Source organism: Solanum pennellii, chromosome 3 (assembly GCF_001406875.1).
Source record: "Solanum pennellii chromosome 3, SPENNV200".
Classification (NCBI taxonomy): Eukaryota; Viridiplantae; Streptophyta; class Magnoliopsida; order Solanales; family Solanaceae; genus Solanum; species Solanum pennellii.
In genome coordinates, this window is record NC_028639.1 from 64,558,984 (window position 1) to 64,583,304 (window position 24,321).

The 24,321-nt window shown below is 30.5% G+C and overlaps 3 protein-coding genes across 4 annotated transcripts; all 3 read right to left on the reverse strand.

Moving 5' to 3' along the window:
* Nucleotides 1-2,067: 2,067 nt before the first annotated feature.
* Nucleotides 2,068-4,751, reverse strand: LOC107012333 (zinc finger protein SHOOT GRAVITROPISM 5-like). 2 transcript variants are annotated; one of them, XM_015212147.2, is made up of 3 exons: nucleotides 4,339-4,751; nucleotides 3,846-4,239; nucleotides 2,068-3,132 (listed from the first exon to the last, which is right to left on the reverse strand). In XM_015212147.2, exons 1-3 carry the CDS (start codon nucleotides 4,439-4,441, stop codon nucleotides 2,334-2,336), a joined length of 1,296 nt encoding a protein of 431 aa, XP_015067633.1. In that variant the 5' UTR covers nucleotides 4,442-4,751; the 3' UTR covers nucleotides 2,068-2,333. The 2 variants fall into 2 exon arrangements, with proteins under 2 accessions (XP_015067633.1, XP_015067632.1); XM_015212146.2 differs by having other exon boundaries at nucleotides 3,846-4,245; nucleotides 4,339-4,747.
* An 11,502-nt stretch (nucleotides 4,752-16,253) lies between these two features.
* On the reverse strand, nucleotides 16,254-16,975 carry LOC114076343 (CASP-like protein 4D1). Its single transcript, XM_027915175.1, has 2 exons — nucleotides 16,804-16,975; nucleotides 16,254-16,647 (listed from the first exon to the last, which is right to left on the reverse strand). The coding sequence occupies exons 1-2, from the start codon at nucleotides 16,825-16,827 to the stop codon at nucleotides 16,402-16,404; spliced, it is 270 nt and encodes an 89-aa protein (XP_027770976.1). The 5' UTR covers nucleotides 16,828-16,975; the 3' UTR covers nucleotides 16,254-16,401.
* Nucleotides 16,976-19,475: 2,500 nt separating this feature from the next.
* Nucleotides 19,476-20,446, reverse strand: LOC107013572 (CASP-like protein 4D1). The gene is made up of 3 exons (XM_015213452.1): nucleotides 20,295-20,446; nucleotides 20,062-20,197; nucleotides 19,476-19,727 (listed from the first exon to the last, which is right to left on the reverse strand). The coding sequence occupies exons 1-3, from the start codon at nucleotides 20,444-20,446 to the stop codon at nucleotides 19,476-19,478; spliced, it is 540 nt and encodes a 179-aa protein (XP_015068938.1).
* Between the last annotated feature and the right edge of the window lie 3,875 nt (nucleotides 20,447-24,321).

A 24,321-nucleotide genomic window follows, 5' to 3' on the forward strand; every position in this document is an offset into this window, starting at 1 on the left:
CCCCCCCACACAAAAAATATATTAAAATCATAGATAACACTCAAATTCTAAACACAAGTCATTAAGCAACCACTACAAGCTAAAAAATCTATTTTTGTTAAATCTTTAGAATTTTCTCAATCTTCAAAATTATTATAATCTCTCTTGTTTTACATGTATATAATCTATTTCCCAAGTTTTAAATGTATAAAAGGACAGAGAAATTTGTTTGTGAAAAGTAAGAATGATCATTTTGATTATAGTTGGCAGGTCGATATTCTTAAATCTAAATTCATTGAAAAGACATAAAAGATGGATCTTTGTCTGTTGTTAAATTTCCGTCTTTAGCGCAAAAATGATCTTTATTCATTTATTGGTCATGATTAATCCTTAATTGGCCATAATTAAATTCTTCTAGAACACAATGTAAATATGTCTAACAAAAGAATTTAAGAAAAATATTAAAGTAATGTTAATTTGCATCAATTTCTTTGTGCATAAATGAAGTAATAAGTAGAAAATTAGTTAAAAGTCACAACATCTCCTCATAATCTTCATTCCGGCCAGGTGGACAGCCAAACAAATTGGAATCAAATTTACCTTCTAAATGTTTATAACTATCTATAATGATTGAAACTAAAAACATACTTCCTTCCTCTTATATTAGTTTGTCATTATATTAAATGTCCCATATTAATTGGTTATTATATTAATAGTTATTTCATATTAATTTTCTACCTTACTAAATAAATAAATCATTAATGAAATATTTTCTATATTCTTCTTGCAATTTTTTCTTTTCAAAAGTATTCACATTTATATGTAAATATCTCAAGAAGTTTATAGAGGTGAATTAGTAAAAATTATCTTCTTATTTATGATTTCTTAAGCACTACTCAAAACGAAAAGTGATCTACGAAAATATCAAAAAATATGTTTGGAATGACTTTTACCATCAGAAGTCAGAACATATTTTTATCATTTTAGCTTAAAATAAATTATTAATAAACATATTTCAAATGTACCCAACACCCAAAAGTTAAAGTTCTTAAAAAGTATTCTAACATTAAAATACTTAAAATAAATCAATTTAAACAAGCTCTAAATTAATATATATAAAAGAAATTATTTACATTATTGAGGAGTTAAAAAACTCTTGAAAATCGACTATAATAAATAAAATTAGAGATCTCAACTTCAGTAAATAAATCTTATTGAAGTAAATTCTAATAAATTTTCACATTGAAGGGTAAAACACTTCCTAACATAAGCTACTTCGTTTTCAAAAGGACTCGAACTCAACACCTTTTGATTAAGGATAAATGAATACTTACCACTCTACCACAATCTTTGTGGGTAAATTCTAATAATATTCTAAAACCAAAGGGACGCCAAAGATGAAAGATCCTCTAAGGGGGTTATATGTAATTTAACAAAAAGAAAGTAGATATGGTTGGGAACACTAGTTAAATTTAGTTTTAAGTATTGTATTAAACTAGAAACAATAGATATTGCCAAAGCTAAGTTGTCTTGTGCATACAAAGGAAAGATGCTTTGGTCTTTTTCTCCAGACACTTGCTGTAACTGTACCCACAGTACTGTCTTTTTTCTTCAGCAGAAGCAGCTACAGATTCTCATGAATGAAAGAAGAGAAAACAAAAGATTGGAGAAGAGCTGAGTAATATTGTGATGACTAGTAAGTAAAAGTAGTACTCCACTAGTTGATGAATGAATATAATGAAGTTTTGTTTGTTTTCTGAAGAGTTTGAAAGAGACTACTCTGCCAACTTTGGCACTGAAAAACATGCTGTTTTCACCTTTAACATTTATAAGGATGCACAGGAAAAGGACTATTATCTGATTCCCCTTCTTTTTTTTCAAATTTTTCTTTAATACCACTGGGGTCACCCTTACCCAACAAACATCTCTAAATACTCCAAATGCAAAATCTGACACATTATAAAAAAAATTTAGACACCAGATAACATAATTTAATTTAGTTCTCTGTTTTTTCTTTAGAAAAAAAATATATATATACAGCTCATTCAACTCAATGAAATAGTTTACTATATAAATGAGTACTAGTAGTGAAATGAAGAACCCCTGCAAAATTTGATACCAAGAAATCTCACATTATTGCGTTTGTTGAAAAAAAAAACACCATTATGACAGTCACCGTGCAAGAATGAAATAAGAAAAATTACACCAAATACGCTTCTTTTTTTTTTTTTAATCATACAACCCTTCATTAACTATTCTTAGCATCACCACCACCACCCTCACTACACTACTAGCTATAATCATATAATCAACAAACATAAAAGAAAAGGAATTATACTAATATAATTTAGAAACTAAAGTTGAGAAAGTTTGAGATGTTCGTTTTGATTGATATTGTTGGCAACTTCATGATGATGACCTTCTGATAAAGCCGAAGAAATATAACTCAATGCCAATGAGTTATTTTCATCAGCAATACTAACTCTGGTAGTTGATTGGAATTTCTGTTTGCAAGAATGACAAGTGATTTGTGAAAGTGTAGAATTGATTTGCTTGATGGCATGTTCTTTCAAAGCGTTAGCCTTGTCCAACTCCGCTTGTGCTTGTTGTCTAATTCTCTTAGCATTTGCAAATTCCTGCTCAGCCAGCTCGATCTGCCGCTTTGCTTGCTGCCTAGCCTCTTCGGCATACGCCTTCTCTGAGATCGCTACCCTTAGCTGCTCCGTTGTTTCATCTTTCAGCCTCAAAGCATCTGAACTACGCTTCTCATTCGCGTTTTCTGAAGACTCGTTGAAGTCTGAGGAGCCAATGGAGAGTTGTAGATTGTAAGCTGAGTGATCTTCGTTTGGTTTAGATGATACGGAGACGTCAAAAGGTGGGCTAGATGATGATGTAGTAGTAGTCAAGAGCTGGAGTTCCAAATTGTGTTTGTTTGTACAACTTTTTACCATGTTGGGATTAGCCGCCGCAGCAGCAGATGACAGTTTTTTTAGCAATGTACTAGACCATGGTGTTGTGCTGAGATTGGTGTCGCTAGACGGGCTAGGAGTACTTGAAGCAGTGCGAGAAAGGCAAGGAGGATGTAAAGATTGTGATTCAGATCGGAGTCTGCCCATGCTACAAGCGTCTTGATGCTCAATGAAGCTTTCCACTCTACGTGAAGAAGAAAGAGTAGAAACGAATCAATTTTTTCGTCATGCAAATAGTAATTTACTTGTTTGCATAAAGTCAAAATGGTAATGATTTTGGAAAAGTGAAAAAAAAAAAAAGGGACAACTTCATCAAATGCTGGGAGTATGTGATGATTCAAACTTATCATTGATGAATATGGGAGGAAGTAACCAAAAAGAAAAGCATAACTATGTTAGGCAAAATTACACGAACTTAGCTAAACCAAAAGCATCTTCATAAATACACATTTAACGTATAAATAAGAAAAAATAAAATACATAGACGCATAACTAACATCCTCATTCTTCTTAATTAATTAGCAAACAGAATGTTATTCTTTCGGGGGAGTCAATCTCATTCTTCCATGAAACATAGAATAATGAAAAAGATTTTAAAAAAAACAAAAACACGTTGATTTATTTAAACGAAACGGATTCCGTTTGTTAATTTTCTTTTTTATTGAAACTGAAAGAGTATTTAAAATAAAGTAGTATTAAGGCAACTAGTATCATTTATATCTGAAGGAAACAGTTTACTAATTTTGCGGACTTTGTTTAATATTCCTTCTCTTTCCAAAAGCCGTTACAAAATCAAAAAAAAAAACCGTAAACCCTCATGTAGAGATGACATTGTAATTTTAATTTTAAAAAAATAAATAATAAGAGTATTGTTCCAAGCACATAGAGCCAGTATACCTTGAAAAAACGCGGCCACAATCACAAGAATGTCCACGAGTGCCGCAAGTTTTCAGATGAGCTTTGTAATCAGATTGAACTGCATAGCCTTTAGAGCATTTTTCACAAACCCATTGCTTGTGATTACTGTGTTTTCTACGGAAATGTTTTTTAATACCGACGAGATCTCCCAAGGCATGACAAGGATCATGATGGAGACAAGTTGGCTCTGGGCAAACGAAAACACGTTTTCTTACAATTGGGGTTTCTCTTTTAAGCAGCTTCCATGGAACTTTATGCCGCCTTCTATGCATCTGTAAGTTTTGATCTCTCTGAAATCCCTGATTACAGATCTCACATACGTATCGATCCGATTCCAGTAACGTTTTCGGTGAAAGCGATACTACTTCTGCATCTGGATCTAGTACAATTTAATCAAATTTCAATAAACAAAAATCAGTCTGATTAAAAAAAAAACATACAATAGGGGTGTGCCTTCCATTCTTATGCATACCTGGAGTTCCTGCAGGTCTTCGTTTTCTTCTACTACCATTATTTGCATTTTCTGAGGAATTAAACGGGTCGGATGAAGAAGAGGGATTGTTATTACTTAACATGGCTGATCAATAGATATGAAAATTCAGTAAAATTAAGGGATAGCTGAGTGGGTGTATTAATTTTAGGTTTTTGAAGAAAAACAAAAGGGGGTTTAATTACAACATGGAGAAAGAAAGAGAGATGGGAATTGATGAAGAAGAAATTAAAACACAGATAAAGCCATAGAGGAAAATAATAAAAAGGGTCTTTTCTTCTTTACTTTCTCTCTTTCGGTTATCATCAGCTTTCTTTTAGCTTTTCAACTTTCAGCTTTTCATCAGCTTTCTCTCATAAAACTTTGCCCTTTGCCAGATATTGTTCAAGAGTCACACCCCTTAATAAAAACTTCAAGGTTAGGTTCGGTATAAAAAAAAATTAAAAGCCTTTTTTAAATAAATACATTTATTTTATTTTGAGAGAATATATTTCTCAACTTAATTGCAAATTATTACTTTGATAATCTTAAAAATATTATTTTATTTGACCAACTAAATTTAGATATGTTACTTCTTTTGTCCGGTATTGTTTGTCAAGATTTCTATTTTTAGAGTCAAATTATAAAAATTTTGACTAACATTTAAGATACATTTTTTCATCATATTAATATTCAAAAGATTGTAATTTATACTACTTTTCATATAGTTTTAAAATATCTATTTTTTGGTTAAAATATCGAATTAATGTGATCTAATTTACCTTTGAAAATTAGTCAAATTAACTTTCGATAAACGCAACATGACAAACATTTCTGAATCGAGGGAGTATATGATAGCGAGTGGTCTCAAATTATTATAGAAGCATGAAAATTTTAGTAAAAATTATAGATAAGTGTCTAAAATACTTTTAAACTTAAAGAAAATTTAGGAATGAATTTCACTTTTGTTGCAAGATCGAGGGTGCATGTTTAGTTACGTTTAAGGTTATTACTATTAGTTCGAAGACGAAGAATTTAAGAGTGCTTTCAATTATTAGTATTATTTTTTTGAGAGGCATGGGGGTGGGGGTGGGGGTGGGGTGTGAGGGTATTTGAGAGAGTTCTTGACCCAATCATAATGTTCCAAACTTGATATAATGAGGTAGGAGTAGGAGTACTGAAGAAAAAAGAAAGAAGCCAAACAAATAAAAACAGAAGACCAATATTTGATGGGCACAGTAAATTTGCATAGACATATAAATACAAAGTAGAGACTCCAGTATTATAACACCCACAGGGCCATTTACAACCTACACGTAAGGATTTCTTTTTTGTCAGCCTCTTTCTCTGCATACAGTGAGTGTCTAGCTACCTAATACTAAATTTATTACACTACTAACAAAAATTAATTTCTTTACCTTTAATCAATATACCTTTTGGATATGGTGTAATATCGTAGTAGTGCGATAATTTTATCCTTAGAGATCTTGAATTCAAATATTATGTATAGAGTCTTGCAGTCTGACATTCACATTCCGTCAAACTTCAATATATATATATCTTTTTGATATTTATAATGATAATTAACACGTATTCTGTAAAATTAATCATAATACGTGTAAATTGATCAAAATCTGAGTATCGACTATAAAGGAAAGTTACTGTAGATCAGTTGTATGGTAGAAAGTAAGTTTTTTTGCAAGTATATAAGTTTTATGATCAACTATTAGAGTAAATTTTTGTGAGTAATTTTTGCTTAGCATTGCAATTACGAGTTTGTCCCTCCATTCATGGCTGCTAATAGAGTAGAAAAGGACATTCCATCCCTACTCCCGAAGACGCACAATGATTCGAATTTACAAGCAGCTTTTTTATTTGAAAGGACTGTCTACTCAAAGCTTGTTTAAGGGTGTTTTGGTCATTTCATAGGAATTACTTGGTGTGTGGACATCAAACTTTTGGTACAACAACAGCATCGATAAAACAGTGTTAGCATTTTGCAACAGTAGATTTCTTCTGCATATGACGTATGGTTATTACTTTTTGTTTTATTATATAATGTTTGATACTTAAAATAAGATTCAATTGATCGTGAGCCTAAAATTTCATCTAATGTTTGATATTAAAACAAGATTCAATTGATTGAGAGTTTGAAATTTCATCTTACGAATTACTATATAATATACTGCATGATAAAAATTAGTTTAAACTCCATATTTAAATTTGAAAAGATAAAAAGATACTTACGACTCTATCCCACGTAGCACTCCTAAGAACAAAATCCTAACTCATATTTGAATTATATAATTATACTAACATAAACTATATTCAGATAGATAGATTAACCCAAAAATTCTTTTACAGCACAAAATAAGAGGGTCCAATTGTTATTTGTGGTGAAAAAGTTATCAATTTATATGACACATAAATAAAGAGGAGTAATAATTTGCTGACCAGCCTTAAATGTTCTCTTCTCACATGACCCCCACCCCACCCCCTCCAAATATATATTTTTTTAAAAAAAAAAAAGCAATATTTTGAGTAATTATAGTTCAATAACGAACAAAAATTGTAGGATTAGTTCTAATTAATGTGGCAGTGGAGAACTAATCATGAGATGCATGCTAATAACAACATGGATTACATGATCAGTCATGTGTCTTGTTCTCTTAAACACAAGATTGGAAATACAAACATTTAACACTAAAGTTAGCACTTGAATTTTGGTACATATATGGTGTCCTACCAGAACAAACATCACTTATATTAATTTCAATTCACAATATTATTATATATAACATACATCTATCCATAAAAGACATATTTAGAGGAAATAGATTTTCATTTTATTACTGCGTAAATATTTTATAGCAATTGATCATAAGTTAAATATGACTTTTTTGTTAGCTAATTAATTATTACAATCCCAGAAAGAAACTTGTATAGGCTACTTTCTTTTTATTAAATTGTTAAATCAATCTCTTTTGCTCGTTAAAGGTAAAATCCATGTCCATCTAAACAAACATATTTCTTACTTACAAATCACCAGTTGGTAGGGGTCTAGCCAACTCCTCACCCCCACTGGCCCCACACACTATCTCGATTCACGACCTTTTAGTAATGACTTTTGTTAAAAAAAATTAACGTTATTATATTTAAAATCGATCAAGTCTTTAACGATATTTATATAGAATATTTGTTAGTAATAAATATTAATTGCCGGTAATGCTTCAGTTACGTTGTAGTGTATATGTACTCATATTTGTATGTTAATTTCAATTGACAATAATATATAGGGTCCTTTGTCTTTTAGGTATTTTAAACTTTTAGTACACACATAATCTTAACACTATGAAGACTGCTTCCTAATGAAGGAAAAAAAAAGAAGAGAGAAAATGAATGACAAGAAAAACTTACAGGTTAAGGAATTAGTTAAGAGTAATAACTTTTGGCAAAGAAAATAAAATTAATGTATGCACAAATTAATTATAATACCAACAAAATTCATTAGATATGGTACTATAATAAGGTAAAAAGTTTGTCAAAATAAATAGTACCACATTATGATTTGTGGTAAAAGTGTGTTATGGAGCTGTAATATTCCTCTTTGAATAGAACGTGCATGTCTTTTTCCCTTTAGTACTTCAATAATAAACTTAGTTATTCCATAAATTTAAGATTTAAAAACTATAGAGTATATTATATTATCATTTCAAGTCTTAAATTTATTTATATAGGTAGCAAAAGAAATTAGTTTGACCCAAAAAAAGAAAAAAAAAAGTGGTGGAAAAAGAAAAGAAAAAGATGAGATTTTGTCATATATTCATGACTGAAAAAGTTATAGACAGATCCACGCTCCCTGCGTGCACCAATATGATGATAATCATTATGTATTATATAAAATTCAAAAGTTAGTAAGTACTATAGTCTATACTAACAAATTATAATGAAAAAAAAAGTTAGATCGGAATCTTGTTATTACTTTCTACGTACTTCCCATATATCAATCATATCACTATTTTTTTTCTACCATCTTTACAAAATATGTGAGATATATATACATATTTTGTCATTGTTTATAAGAAAAAAAATATAAAGTATATACATACTTGTGAATATATTTTCATAACCGGCCAAGTTGTGGATTCTTTCTTTTCCAATGACCGAATTTTATGTTAAGTAATATTGTCTGATATGTAAATCAGAATAGGTTGAGTTGATAAATAAAAAAATAATTATTTTACTCAAAAATTATTAAGATGGAAATAGACTAAATTAAAATGAGTTTATATAATGAGTCATGGCTAGATTAATACCATAACTCACACACTCAATATCGACTTTTAACTTTTAAATTTTTTTTTTGGGTCTAATTAAAATTTGCTTAATTACCTATCAAATTGAAAGTAGTACTTTTTAAAATTCCTTTGGGGCTTTTGAAGGGATATAATAAGATAACTTAGTATGTTTTTTTTATATAATTTATGTGATGTTATTTTCTATAATACATATTTTATAAAGAAAAAAGATTTATAAAATTTATGATTATAAGTCAGAGATATTTGTATACTTATAAATTATCTCATTAAAAATAAATATATATTTTAAATTAAATTATTATTAAATATAAAAATCGACATACACTAACATTTTTCACTTGTATGTTACTCGTACATAGGAGAATTAAGGAAGTTTCGTTTGAGCAAGATCTGTTTTTCTTCATCTTGTCTCTAACTATTGTATATGTACTTTGTTGTCGATATCCAATTTTGAGGTAATACTTGTCTCCAATTACCTTTGGAACACTTATATCAAACTTTAATGTATTTATTTTACCACCTCTCTCAAATTTTTCGAGAAGAATTTCTTCCATTTGTGCATATTACTTGTACTTTTCATATTTAATTTACAAATTTTTTAATATTTTCAGAATGACTATCGTGTATAAGTTATTGACCTAACGTTTATCAATGTGACATTTGTTGGTTAGTTTCATTTGTCGGCAGTGTAAGCTATTTGATTATCTTTCACGATTGTAGAGGGGCTTTAATGTTAATTTTTAAAAAATATCTTAATAAATGTTTAAATACTTACAACATATCTCCAGAACTAAAAATAGCTAGCAACATCTCTATATATAATACGTAGAAATCTATTCAAAATTTTGACTACAAATTCTAAGTAGACATTTATGGTATTTAAACTTGCAAATATCAAATGTTAAACAAATTTTTTGATTTTCTTGAAATTTTCTATAAATGCTTTGCTACTATTAAAATTTGAAAAAATTATTTTCTTGTTAATCCATGAAAACATTTTTTGATGTCATACCAAATTACAAGAAGTATTTACACTATACGAAGTACTAGTTCCAATTTGCAACTTTTATATTTTAAATTTTTGAATATGTCCCCTTTAATAATTTATAATGATCTATCTCTATATTATTATTTCTAACGCTTCCATTATTAATTCCAAAAATTATTTGCCACGGATTAAGTATATAGCGTATAGCCCTTTTATGGTGATTTTAATAGGAGATTTTAAAATTATGGAGAAAATCCTCGGGGACACGTGGCACTAAAACATACCTCCAAGATTAAAATAAATAAATCTAAATTGCAAATTAAAGGGGCAATTCTTAATTCCAACACCAAAAATGTGGCCTCCTGTTGCTCTTAAAAAGCTGTGGGTTACCCCAACCCCACCAAAAAAGCAAAATAATTATAATAATTTCATCCTGAATCCTATCTAATATTCATCTTAGTTTAATTCAAGCCAAACAAAGCTTCATTTATTTATTAAAAAACTAGCTTTATAAGCCTAATAAAGCTATTACAACTAATATTAATCTAATATCCAATAGGAAATTAGGCACGTGAGTGACGAAGAAAACAGTCAAAAGAATATTTTTGGATCCTTCAAATATCTCTACATATTCGTTGTTTCTAAATTATAAATTAAGAAAGAAATAAACTAAAGTTGAAAGAATAAAGTTGATAATGAAAAGTTATTAGAAGCTTACGTACAAAAATATCTTTTAAACTTAAATTGATATATGCTAATTAGTGTCAGCATAGGGATTAAAGGGGACCAATTAGACTAATTAATTAATTAATTGATTGATTAGATGGGAAAAAAATGATTAGAGAAAATGAAGTAGAAGTTGAACAATTGGGAGAGATGATTGCCACTTGAGATGCTGCATGTGTTTGAGAATCCAACTCCCATCATACTCACATCAATTAAATAATTTATTTGCTTTCATTTACATTTATTTATTTTTTTATTTCTTAATAGTTAATTTACCAACTTTGGCTTTATTACAATGTTGTCATTATTAATCAATAGCGTATTACAAACATCAGATTGACACTACAAAGAAGAAAATCACACCGTGAAAGTATATGATCGAGCTAGAATTTGAAAATTATTTAAATTAAAATTATTAAATTTGTTTGAATATATATCTAATTCTATAGCTCTAATCTTGCCTGGAAGGATAATAGGTGACCGGTAAAATAAAGTGTGTTGTTAAAGAATGACAAAAGTCCCACATCGGTGATTAATGAGATGGGTGGACTCCTTATAAGGCTTGGGCAATCCTCCTCCCTTTGAGCTAGCTTTTGGGGTGTGAGTTAGGCCTAAGACCTAATTTTCACATGGTATCAGAGCAGGGCCTGTCTCACCCGATGTTGGGGTCCCCGAAATTAAAAATTGCCCACGCACCAGATGCTAAGCACTGGGCGATCGGTGATTAATGAGATGGGTGGACTCCTTATAAGGCTTGGGCAATCCTCCTCCCTTTGAGCTAGCTTTTGGGGTGTGAGTTAGGCCTAAGACCTAATTTTCACATGTGTAAATAATATTTTTAAAGGTCACATATAATTTTTTTTTATCCTATTATTAATTTCTTGTTTAGTTAGATGGCTTGCATAATCATAAAATAATCCTGCATCACATACTATATTAATATAAGAAAAATTACATTATTAAATCATAAATCTATTCATTTGAAAAATAAGATAAATTACACAACTAAAATTTGAAAAGAATTCTCTTTTTGTAATGATTAATAAAGGTTTAAGTTATATAGAGTAAATTTATAAAAAGAATGTATATCATCAATCATTTTAACCGGTTATAGTATGTTATCTCTATCTAATTTTTTTTTCTTTTAATAGTTATGTATCATTGTAAGTAAATTTAACCTAATTGTTTAATTGCTTTGTATATATTGACCATGAATAAAATATAAACACTATGATTAAAAAATATAAAAAGAAGCTAAGTTTGGAATTAAAGTATGAACCGCCGCGATTCTACATGTCTACATCAAAACTTTCCAAATATAATATATAGCAAACTGATTATTTTATAACAATTTTGTTGTGTATTGAACACTTGACATATATTATAAGAAAGAAAAAATCTTCAGATACATTATCAGTAAGTTGCACTATTGCTATTTGGGAACTCAACAGTTATCTTTGCCTAATCAAAAAAAAAATATTAAAATATTTTTATTAAAGAGATTGTGATAACACAAATTGTTAAGAATTTCTTTTATATATATATATGTATATATAGAGAGAGAGAGACACACGCGATATACAACGGTATATATGCATACACTACTAATTAAAGTGAAATTTGTTTTATCGAAAAATATATTTTTTCGAAAGGAGTTTGTTTTATTTTGGTATTTTCGACTTTTAGGAGTCGCCACTTAATTTTTTAAGTAAAATTAAGAAAACTTGTTTCCAAACAACTTAAACAGAAAAAATTGTTTTGAAACATTTTTAAGGGTTCGGGAATCCTATTAGCGTCTTAGGAAGGTTTCGAAAAGAAAGCACCTAAGACGCTCCGTTTACTACGGTTTTCCGACGATTAACTTATTTGACTATTTTGTGATTTTGAAGTTGAACCTTTATTAGAATTTTACTTAGCCAAATTCACAAGTTGAAAAATTTGTTGTTTATCTTGTATTTTTGCGAGTCTATTTCGAAGCTTAACTTTATTAGAGTTTCATCTAAACAAGTCATGAATTTGAAATATTATCGCTTGACTTAGTTTTAATTTTTTTTAAGTTTGATAAAATGAAAAGGCGTTTCGATGGGGGTTTGGATTCTTCCAACCCTAACTAACGACATTCAAGCAAACATATAAACGAATAATAAAAGGAGAGAGAGAGAGAGAGAGAGAGGGATTTCGGGTCCAAACTCGGGTTCTGTTCGCCTTGACCGAGTTTTGGACCCACCTGTTTTTGGGTTTTTTAACCCATTTCCTGTCCTAGTCTAAACATACAAGATAAAACTACAAAATAAGACGACAAGGGCTTATGCCCATTACAAATAAAAATACAACATATAAAATAAAATAAAATAAAAAGTCTAAATCCACTTCTTCGAATTCTTCGATCCTCATGGCATTTGACTTGACAAAGATCTTCCGAGCCTTCATGGCTCTCCCAAAATGCAAGGATAAAATGGAGTCCGGAATGGACTCGAGAAAAGTTCCCCATGCGACAAGGTAGAAATAAATTAGCATATGAAACAACAAAGTAAATCAGACGTATTTCGAATGAAACCTGATAAGTAAAATAAGACAAATAACTCTATAGAAAACCAAATGAAAATCAACCAAAAATAACCAAGATTAGCGGACAAACTAACTCTAAAACTCATTAACTTCCAACATGCAAAGACCATACCGACTGCCAACATTAATAATGAAATGTCCCAAGGAAAATTACATGAACAAATTGACATTCAAGGATTTTGTATCATGCTAATAATAAATAAACAGTAGCTCAAAATTACATGATCAACAGCTACGCTATTTTGACCTTAAATAGGTGCAAAAGTTTGGCTACCAACACAATAAGCAACCGAACTTTAACAAAAGACCTTCCTTCACTGATCTCAAGTGCTATTTCCATCGTTTACATCATAACTGAATAGACGCGAGATTCTAACCTGAACTAAAGACAATCCAAATCTTGCTTGCAACTCAAAGCGATAAACACAAGAGAAAACTCAAAGGAAACCAAACGAGACATCGGATAAGCCTAGTTGATATTCCTTAAGTAAATAGCTACAAGAACAGCAAAGACCATCAAAGCTTCGACATACAGAAGATAGTGAATCTAACTAAAGCAAGACCAAACGCGGCTCTACACAAGAGTTCGAGCAAACAAATCGACTCACTTATCATATGGGAGAAAATAAGCGAAAGAAATGCTACGATACAGAGGAATACGAACAAGAGCAGACATATTCAAACTCAGACAAAGAGAGGAAAAAGAAACTACTTGAAATCTTAACAGCCAAACCAAGAATCCAAAAACAGTAAAGAAAGACGAATTTTACTATATTATAGATTAAGCAGAAAGCGAGACCAACGCTCCACGAATGACAACAATTCACTTTCGGAACAGAACAGCAACAAACTAGCTTCGCAACAAAAGAAAGAAAAAACGCGGAAACAGTGAGAAAGCAGGGGAAGGTTACCTGTTCGAGAGCAGCGGCTGGGAGCAGACGAGCAAGGAAACGGCGAACTTCAACCAAACCACGCACCCCGAACAGTTCAGAAAAAGGGACAGATCGGTTAGACGGAGAAACAGAATCGCGATTTCGATCTCTTTGACGTCTCGTTCTTCGGCTGTTCAATGAAGATGTACGTTTGGCAAGATTGACACTCCTCTTAGCCTTTCACCCTCCTCAGTGGCTATACTGGTCAGAAGATTCAGGGAGCTTCAAGAAATTCCGAAAAAAGAAAAGCAAATAAATCCCCCACAGAAATCGGAAGCTGAAGTATTTCGAAAGTATTTCCTCAACTCAAAATCTCTCTCCCGCTAAAACTCAACCTCAAAAACTTCTAACCCCAGATTTTCGAAACCAATAGTAAGCTAAAAGAGTTTTGGTTTTCTTAAGAAATTGCAACTGCATACAAAGAAAGAGCCCAAGATTTTCAGAAAATTCTCCCAAAATTCTTCCAACCCCCCATCTGAAGAGGGAGGGGGGTTTATATAGGAAAACAATTAGGGTTCCAAGTGAAGGCGGGTAAAACCGAATTCGACCCATTTCGAATTCGAAATTTCAAAATTTATCCAACAAAAACGAATATGCTTCGAAGATTCTTCAAATTTTAAACCATTCCAACGGATCGAGAGCAAGGTGGAGGGTGGAGATGATTTCGTGGTACTATCGAGCTACGTGGCGCAAATCCGCATCGCAAGGACGAGCTCTCGCGTCGTCTTGTGCGCAGAGTCGCGTACGGAGTGGCAGGGCAGCAGGTGTCCGTTGCTAGCTTCAACCACGCGCGATGGAGAGGAGAAGGGAGTTTGGAAGAGAGGGACGCGTGACGGAGAGAGTGAGAGAGCGTGAGGGAGACGCGGGTTTCGCGTCTGTTTTTGCTGGGTTTCTGTCGAGTGGGTTACGTTTCTGGGAATTTTGTTTGTTTGTTCTGGGTTGCTGGGTCGTGCGAAGAGGGGGAAGAAGCAAAGGGAATTTGGGGTCGGGTCAAACGGGTATTGGGTCGGGTAGGATGGGTTAGGATGAAATGGGTGTTTAGGTGTGGGCTGAGGGAGAACAATTGGGTTGAGGGGTAATTGGGCTGTTGGATAGAGAGTGGGTTATAGGATTTGGGCTGTTGGATAGAGAGTGGGCCTCAGAATTGAGGTAGGGTTGACAAAGGGGAAAGGGAAATGGGCTGCTCATTCCTTGGGCCTGGGAATTTAGGAATAATCTTAAGATATACATATATACATATACATATATGTATATATATATATATATTTATTTTATTTTCGCAAGATTTATAAAACTAATTAACTTAAGTAATTTGAAAAACTCACGAAGCTCGATGACTAATTTATACCAACGTGGGTCAAAAATTGGGTGTCAACAAAATTATGATAAGCATTTATTCCTACGATATACACTACTAATTGTGTGACATATAATATATATACTGATACACGATATACAACTTTATATATACATTTCCTAGTGACGTATTTGAGTCTGCTTTTTGCTCCAACCTGGTCTAAATTACCTGCTAGTCGACTTTTAAACAAACACTCCATTTTAGATGTTCAATTACAATTTTAAGAATGGATAAATAACATTGAGTGTGACATTAGGGAGATAATATCAACTTTCCTCCATACGTTTTTGTTTGTTCCTTATTTTGAAATGATATTTTTATTGTTATTTGGTACCTATAACATATCAAAGATAAGATAATTACTTTTTTTCAAAGTTTACCCTGAGCATTACTTACTTTTATTCTCAAATTATTTTTCAAAACATAATATTAAACATCAATTAATATGATACTGTGATAAAACACGTATATCAATCATTATTTTTAAAGGATGTGCAAAGTTTAAATTGAACAAGTAAAAATGAATGGGTGGTGTACTTCAAATTAGATATGCAAATGCATTAAATTGATTTTTTTAATACACATATATGATATCGTGAAACTCAGAGATATTGTAAAATACATATGCAGAGAAGGGTAGGGACAAGAGAGGGGGAGAGGTGATGAAGAGAATCAGTGTATTCCAGATAAATACGAATCACGCTAGAATTGAGTGTATCTAAAACAAGTTCTACCTAATTTGACTAAGCGTCTATCTGAGGTACATTGTCATATACATAATACATGTACCCAAAACAATATTTTTTTTCTTTGGAAAATAATAGTGTACTTTGTGTTATATCCTGTTATCTTTTTTAATGAGCAGGTTTGTTCTTCAAACAGAAGTGGAGAATTGGGCCTATATCCTCAACGGCCCAGTTAATAAATCATGGTCCATGTGCCAACAGAAAATAGGCTCAGTGAGGCATTGTACAAAACTCACAGAAGTATTTTAACAAAATGAATAGTAAGTAAACTTCTTTTATTAATCTTGTAGTAGCCTATAGAATCAAGTATCATATACAACATTATTGCATCTCAAAATAAAAGATTGCATTGTACAAACGGTCTTGACTAAGTCATATTAAGTTGATTTTCAAAGTTTGATCAATCACGCTATATAATATAAGTCTCGAGCTAAAAGCTTTTTCCGGTGCGTTTCGTAGAATTAAGAATAGTGATTATAACCATGGTAGTAAAACCAGCTAGAAGGATTCCACTGGCAATAATTCCATTGTCAAAAAACTTGTCACCCTTTTCCCTAAATTCTACACGTACTTCATCTTCTTCATTTATGTCTATTGATTCGTCTACAAAGTTTTTTAATTCAATACTGACGCCAAATCCTACACCAACTCCACTAGCCAATAAAAACGCCATCACCTGCCAATTTTGTTCAAAATTTCACATTTTATACACCAAAAAATAATTAATTTAGAGAGTCATCACTCGACATGTAAGCTATCATAGTGAAATATATCTAATCATATACTAGTTTTTTTTTTAGGTAAGTTGTTGAGTTATGATAAGAAAATTAACCTTATCTCCGTAAAAATCAAACATTGGTAAAAATTGTCCACTGATCAACCTCTTTCCTTTGATAGCTTGATACAGTGAGAAAGGCAGCTGAATCAATGAGTAAAGAATTTCCCCTGCAGCGATAGCTAACACATACCTGTAATTATGAGATTTTATTTTTTTTATTAAAAATAATCACGAGATTGAATCATAAATATTGACAATTTTATATACAGATGTACATCTTAATTTGACCTAACAGATAAGTAAACACTTTAATTTCAAAAATACACCTCCATTCGTCTTTACTGTGTCTTATAAAAAAATCCAACGCTAACGTAACACATAAATTATTGAAGATGTCTATTAGCGTTTTAGGCAGAAAGCCTAATAAGTTGGTTCAATCTAAAGCTGCCCAATTTGGACTGGAGTCTGCACATATAGTCCAAATGGGGATGGATTTGGTTTATTTGCTATAATCACGATAAGTAAGAAATTTGTGTTATAAAAAATGACTTTCTCACTAATTTTTTATCGGACCAACTCACTGGAAGATGTATAGTAGTAAACAGAGCCTCGCTAAAATTTCGTTAAAAAATAAAAAACGAGGGATAGAGTCATGACCAGTAGCCTCTGATGCTAGAGAAATTAGTTTCCTGGCCATTTTGAATAGTGAATTTGTTGAAAACTATAATTGCAATTGCAGCTTTGCACGTCAAGAGAGTCAGTATCCTCAGAACAACAATTGAGATTATTGTAAACTTAGACTTTCCCATTTTTTTTTCTTCTTTCCTTGACAACAATTAATTTTTAATCCTCACCTTGTATAATTTTATTTTATTTTTGGTTGAACACCTAGTATATTTTCAAATAGTAGAGAACAACCCTTTATAGTATATATACACACACTAATAGTTATGGTACTTAATAAACGTCGTAGCGTTTGTCGAAATAGCTAAAAAAAAAATAAATTAAAAATTGTGTGATTTAAGGATATTGTAGCCGGACGAGAATGTCAGAGCAGGAAATAGACAATCTTTTTCCAATTTAAGTAGATATGTCAAAAAACATGTAACATATATTTGATGTGATAATTACAATTTATAAATTTGTAACTTTGCTTTAAAATGGAATTGTTTTTTACTTTGAACGATTGATATATTTGCTCTTTTATCTTAGGAAAAATGTTTGTTTTACTATTGACATTTTATATTCTGTCTTTATTTAAAAAGTACTCATTATATTTCATATGTTTTTTTTCCAACCTAGCTAGGTGACTTATAATATTTATGTTATGTTATGTCTTATCCTACATGGTTGTAAATTAACTACAATTTAAACTATAAATAGAGTAGTCCTTTCACTTAAGTTATTAAAATCCATTCGACGAGAGGGGTGGTTCGGATATCCTCACTTCCAACTCGAACTCGAAGGTTGGTAGCTTGTGTCACATATTTTCACAAATTTCTCTTTAAAATGAAAGTGTAACGGTCTAATCCGCTAGTAATATTATCCACTTTGAGTCTAGACTCGCACGACTTTAAAACGCGTCACTAGTTGATAAGATCAACTTATTTATATATCCAACACCTTTCATGTGTTTTGCCAATGTGAGACTTCTAATCTTAAGTTGGGACACCATAAAACAATGATGTTATGATACCAAATTAAAACGAGACATTAGAATTGGGCTGGTTCTGAAATCTTTTAATGTCAGGTCATCCATCAAACCCAAGTGGGGGAATTGGGCCTATATTACCTTACTGGAGTGAACTGAACTAAGGCATCTCTTGGAAGAAGACGTGGCTAGCTAACTCAGTCCTTTAATTATCTTTTATAATGATCGGTTAAAAGAATTTTATAATACATTGATAGTTTGCCCCTCTTTCTCTCCATCGCTAGCTAGCGTGTTGAGTGATAATTCAATGCACAAAAGATATGCATTTTGCATGGTTTTGTGCGCCAATTCTTTTTTACCACCAAGGTTTCGTGATGAAATGGATAAAATCTCTTCACAATGTCGCAAATGAACTTTAAGTTGTGGTCAAACGCTAATACTTTGTTTGGATCATTATTACCCATTTTTTCATAATGTATTGTATTGTATTGTACACTATTGTATGGTAGATACAATGTTTGACTAGACTGTATTGTTTGTTGTTGTTTAATAACATTTTAATTATTTGATTTGATTGTATCGTACTGTATTGTAATATATAGATTTTCTAAAATATCCTAATTATTCTAGGAAGGAGGTTTGACTAGATTTAAACAATTAAGATAAAGAGTAAAATAATATTTTGAAATATTATGTAAATATATAATTGGAAAATAAATTAAGTAACAACGGGAACACACCAAATTGGTTGTTCCATAAAATAGGGGTTTTTATTGTTACGTAACAATGAAATTTAACAATACAATACAATATATTTTAAGTAACAATCAAAACAAATATTGTAGGTATACTAACGATACAACATAACACAATGAATAACAATGATCAAAACATAGTGTAAAATATTTGTAAAAAAATAGTACCTACAAATTAAGTACAAATTCAAGCCAAAAGCAATGGTGTGTTCACAATCATGCATGTATTACACATGATCAAAATGAAATGATTATAGAAAAAAAAAATGACAATAATTAAAAATAAAGCTCAATTAATTTCTCATCTAATGATGTTTAAATTAAAAGCCTCTTCCATTGCGGTTGGCTGAAGTAAGAATGGTAAGTATAGCCATTGTAACAAAACCAACAAGGAGTACTCCACTTGCAATACTTCCTCTGTCTACAAATTTTTTGTTTTTGTCTCCAAATTCATCAAGTCCACTTGCTCCTAAACTTTCCAACCCATCCACTAATTGATCTATCAATAGTTTCAGTTCAATACTCACACCAAATCCAACACCAACTCCACTTGCCAAGAAAAATGCTATCACCTGCAAAATTTAATTCTCCAGATTTAAATCCTATGGAAAGCAGTAGATCACTGAGTCAACCTCTAGTGTCGTGTTCAGAGGATTCAAAATCAATATTTATCCATAAAAGATTAAAAAAAAAATCTATGTAATTTTTTATCGAAAGTTTGGTGACACCTAAGCCTGTCCCGGATGGAAAGCATGTGTATGATCTTTGTACATTAAAAATATTTTTGGATAGACTTGTAATTTACGAATTATACATAAATCTTTAAGTTATTTCAGCTTAAAAACAAAAGTACTATATATGGTAAAAGTTATTTTGGCTTAACTGTATTAAAGACCGAACACAAACCTTATCTCCGTAAAAATCAAACATGGGGAGAAACTGGCCATTGATCAATCTCTTTTCCTTCACAGCTTGATACAATGCGAAAGGCAGCTGAATTAATGAATAAAGCACTCCCCCTGCTGCCGCCGCTAACACATACCTGTACTTATTAAATTATTAGCAAATTTACACATTTAATTACCAAAATAACAAAAATTTTCTTTTCTATCTAATATATATATATATTTTTCAATTACCTGTAGCCTTTGATGTCACTGAATTTGGTTTTGTCACCATCAAGTTTAAAGTTGTTAGTAACAATAAGTACACCTGCAGCTGCGCAGGCCGATAGAGTGAGTATTCTCAGCACAACAATTGAGTTGATTATTATACGTTTAGACGTAGCCATTCGATCGATTCGCGCTTAGTTTTAATTTCTTAGTGACAATTAATTTTAAATGATCAGTATTTTTCACATACTTTTATACACCACTTAAACATTGTTGAATTGGTTAAAATTAAATAAATTTTCTGAATAAGGTCATTTTAGCCGGACGTGAATGTCAAAGCAGGAAACGCGTAATTTCTTCGGAGGAAATTAAAAAAAAAAGGCATGTAGATTTTGTAGTTTACTTATTAGATATAGTAAGAGCTTTGAACAAGCAAGGAATCCAAAAAATACATGCATATTGCAAAGTGTTACTATCGAAACAAAACAAAATAATAAGACACGTAATAACTTGTTTATAAACACGAAAACAACAATTTTGGACAGAGGTGTAGAGATCCATTATATCCTAGTTAGTGAACCGATTATATACATTTTATGATACATTTTTTATATAAGATAGAGACATTATATATAATGATTTCCCCCTATATATACTATTGTATGGTAAGCATATATATTGCACTACATGATATAAATATTTTCTGAAGTCATATATATATATTTTTTTTATTATAAAAAAAATGACATATGGTCTAAGTTTTATGGAAATTGCAGAAAAATAAGATATAAAGTAGTATTTTCTTTGTTTAATTTTATGTGATAACATTTCATTAGGCACGGAGTTTAAGAAATAAATGAAGACTTTGAAATGTTTATCAAATTATCCTTCAAAAGTAGATGTATTAGAGTACTATTTTTAAAATGAAGTGGGACCAACAAGGGTAAAAGAGAAATTGTACCTTTAAATACTTATAATAGAAATGTGACATTCTTTCTGGGATTGACCAAAAAGAAAACATAAAATGGGACGGAGGGAGTAATATTTTACACTGACTAGATCTGAAGCATTTTGCGGCGCATTCCCTTCGTTCCTTGCTTCGAGAATTATAAAAGAAGAAAATTTATTCGAAAAAATATTATTTGTCATTTATTTATTTTTGTTTCTCTTTTGAATTCCCACATCGAAAAAGGATGAGAATTTAGTCTCCTTATATGAAATTAGACAATCCTACCTTTATAAGTTAGCTTTTGAGGTTGAGTAAAACCCAAAATTCATCTTTACAGAAATTGCTACAATGGCCTCCGCATTAACAATGAAATTTGATAAAATTTAATAGCTTAGACCAAAAGTTTATATTTGTTCTAAAAAATTTACTGAATATATATAAATTATTTATTAAAAATTCAGTCAGCCACGGGTGGAGTCATAATAGTATTTTATGTGCATCATTATGTCTCAAATTTTGTATTGGTGTTAAAAAAATCGTTTAATAGGTATAATCAATAAATCAGTATCTAAATAAATAAGAAAAAAAAAATTATGATTTAAAATTTGTAAACTAAAAATTCTGATTTCAACTTTGTTGTTAGCCCTCCCTTTATTTACCTTTGAACTTCCCAAACTCTTAATATATACTAGTTTATGATTTTAATGTTGGGACTAGATTTCGTGGACTTGTATCTAATACATTGGCCGATAAGCATGAAGCCTGAGATTGATATCCAAAAAAGTCAAAAAGGAAGATATTGTCCCTTTTGATATGATTCTATTTCTTGGGTTTGGGACTTTCATGTTGGAGGTCTCAAATTTGAAATCTCTTTTCATTAAAAAATAAGGAAATTTTTCTTTTGGGTCGAGCTTGTTGAACTGAACTTGCCTAGTGTGGGTTATCGCTCAAGTTGCAAGCTATTGCATAGAAGGATCATTCTAAGGATCATGAGTTGCCCAGTCCTCAGCCACATCGCAACCACTAGACGAAAAACCAGCCCTCAGGTCTTTTTTTCTATCGTCGTTATTTATTTATTTATTTATTAGTAGGGTCTCAAATAGATCGATTGGGTTGAACCAGAGATATTAAATAAGCTGAAATAGGAATTTGGTTGGGTCATAACTCGCCCAAATTTATTTCAGCTCAAATGAACCTCCTTAATCTCAATAATTTTAACATGTTATTATTTGACTTTTACATCCACAATTTGGATTCCAATTCAAGAAATTGACAAAAATAAGTCATAAACGGATAGATAAATCTACAAGATATAGTAATTCATACTTTCAATATGAGAACATACATTATACTAATGCAAATAAAAACGGGTAGAAGTTGGAGATTAAATTAGGCTCATTGAATTTTCTTTTAAAATAAGTTAAGATAAGTTGACATTGAACTTAATTCAAACTATCTTAAACCTAATTTATAAAATTATGGATGAATTAAACGATTTATCTATATTTGAGCTCATTTTAACACCCCTACTCATTATTATCAAGATTAGATGAAATTAAAATATATATATATATATATTTAAAAGCACTATATGCTTTTGAATATGTCGATGGACTGAATTTTGAAACACGTGTAGGTTGCATTGAGATGGGTATTATGAGCTCTAATAAAGAGAAGAGTGAAGATAATTTCATGATTCGAGACATACCTCAAAGAAGGGGATGCAACGGAGAGCCATTTAATCATCCAAAACGGACCCTACAAATCTATCGATGAACTTTGGGACGGAGAGATCTAATTCTTCGAAAATTGTTTGGTCATAGATTTTGGAAAAAGAAAATTGACAAATATCACTATTTTGTCGTAGAAATAAAATATAGTTATTGATTTTCTTCATCTGCAAGAACATTTTCTTCTTGGGTCAAAATATAGTTATTGATTTTTTTTTAAATAGAATAATTTTTATATTTTATAAAAAAATATTCTATCTATTTATGATCTCAACTATTTCCTATCTATCCTTTTCGGTCAGTTTATCTGGAATGCATACTAGTTATGAAGAGGTTGTTTATAGAATATGAGAGAATTATATTAAAGATTTTTTGTATTTGATTGTAATTTAGCGCATTGTAAATTTGCAACAGCTAGTTAGTAATTGTGTCATCGGTAGTTTTTATTAAAATATATATCAGATTTTAAAATAACATATTATCTAGTTCATTATTATTAAAAATAATTATTGTCTATTAAAGTTATTATGAATATTTTTAATAAATCTTAAAACTTAGGAATATAAATCATATTCCATATTAATTTTTTTTTAAAATATCGTCAAATACTTGATAAAACTAAAATTCAATATATCGTACTATATTACTTTTTGATTTATTGTATTACTATATTGTTAGATAATTTGTATCTTAATTATTAAAAAGCTCATCATTGTAACACTCAATTTAGTATAGGGGACTTTTCTTTTCCACTCCGCCCTTCTTTTGCCTTTTTACCCCTTTATTTAATTTTTTTATTATAATATATTTAAAAAATTGGATATGTAAAATATATTGAGGTACTAATTCATCTTTTTTCTTTCATAATAAGAAGTTTCTAGTTCAATTTTTTTTTTTTAAAAAAAAAAAACAGAGAAACTCTTTATTAATTTTAACACTGGGATGTTCTACTATTAGCTTTTAGCTTTTATGACATAATAGCAAAGACAAATATTCAAAGAAAAGTCGAAGGATATTCATCAAAAAAGACGTGGCCGAATTATATATACCTATGATTATTCTCTCACGTCTTCTCCAAATCAATCAAAGAATGGCGAAAGAGAAAATCAAATAGAAATACTAATTAAAGTATCATTGCTCACGTCTCTTCATTTGCATCTTCTTGTACAATTTGCGTTCCCTCGATTTATTTTACTTGTCATATTTTTCTCTACACGTTAAAATTAACTTAACAAATAGTTAAATTAAATTATAATTTATTTACCCGTTGATCTCAATTTAATAATACGTTTTTTTCGTTGTTTTAATATCTCTATGCATGTATTGAGTAAGAATAGAAATGAAACAAATAATTAATTATATCGCGATTTTCAAT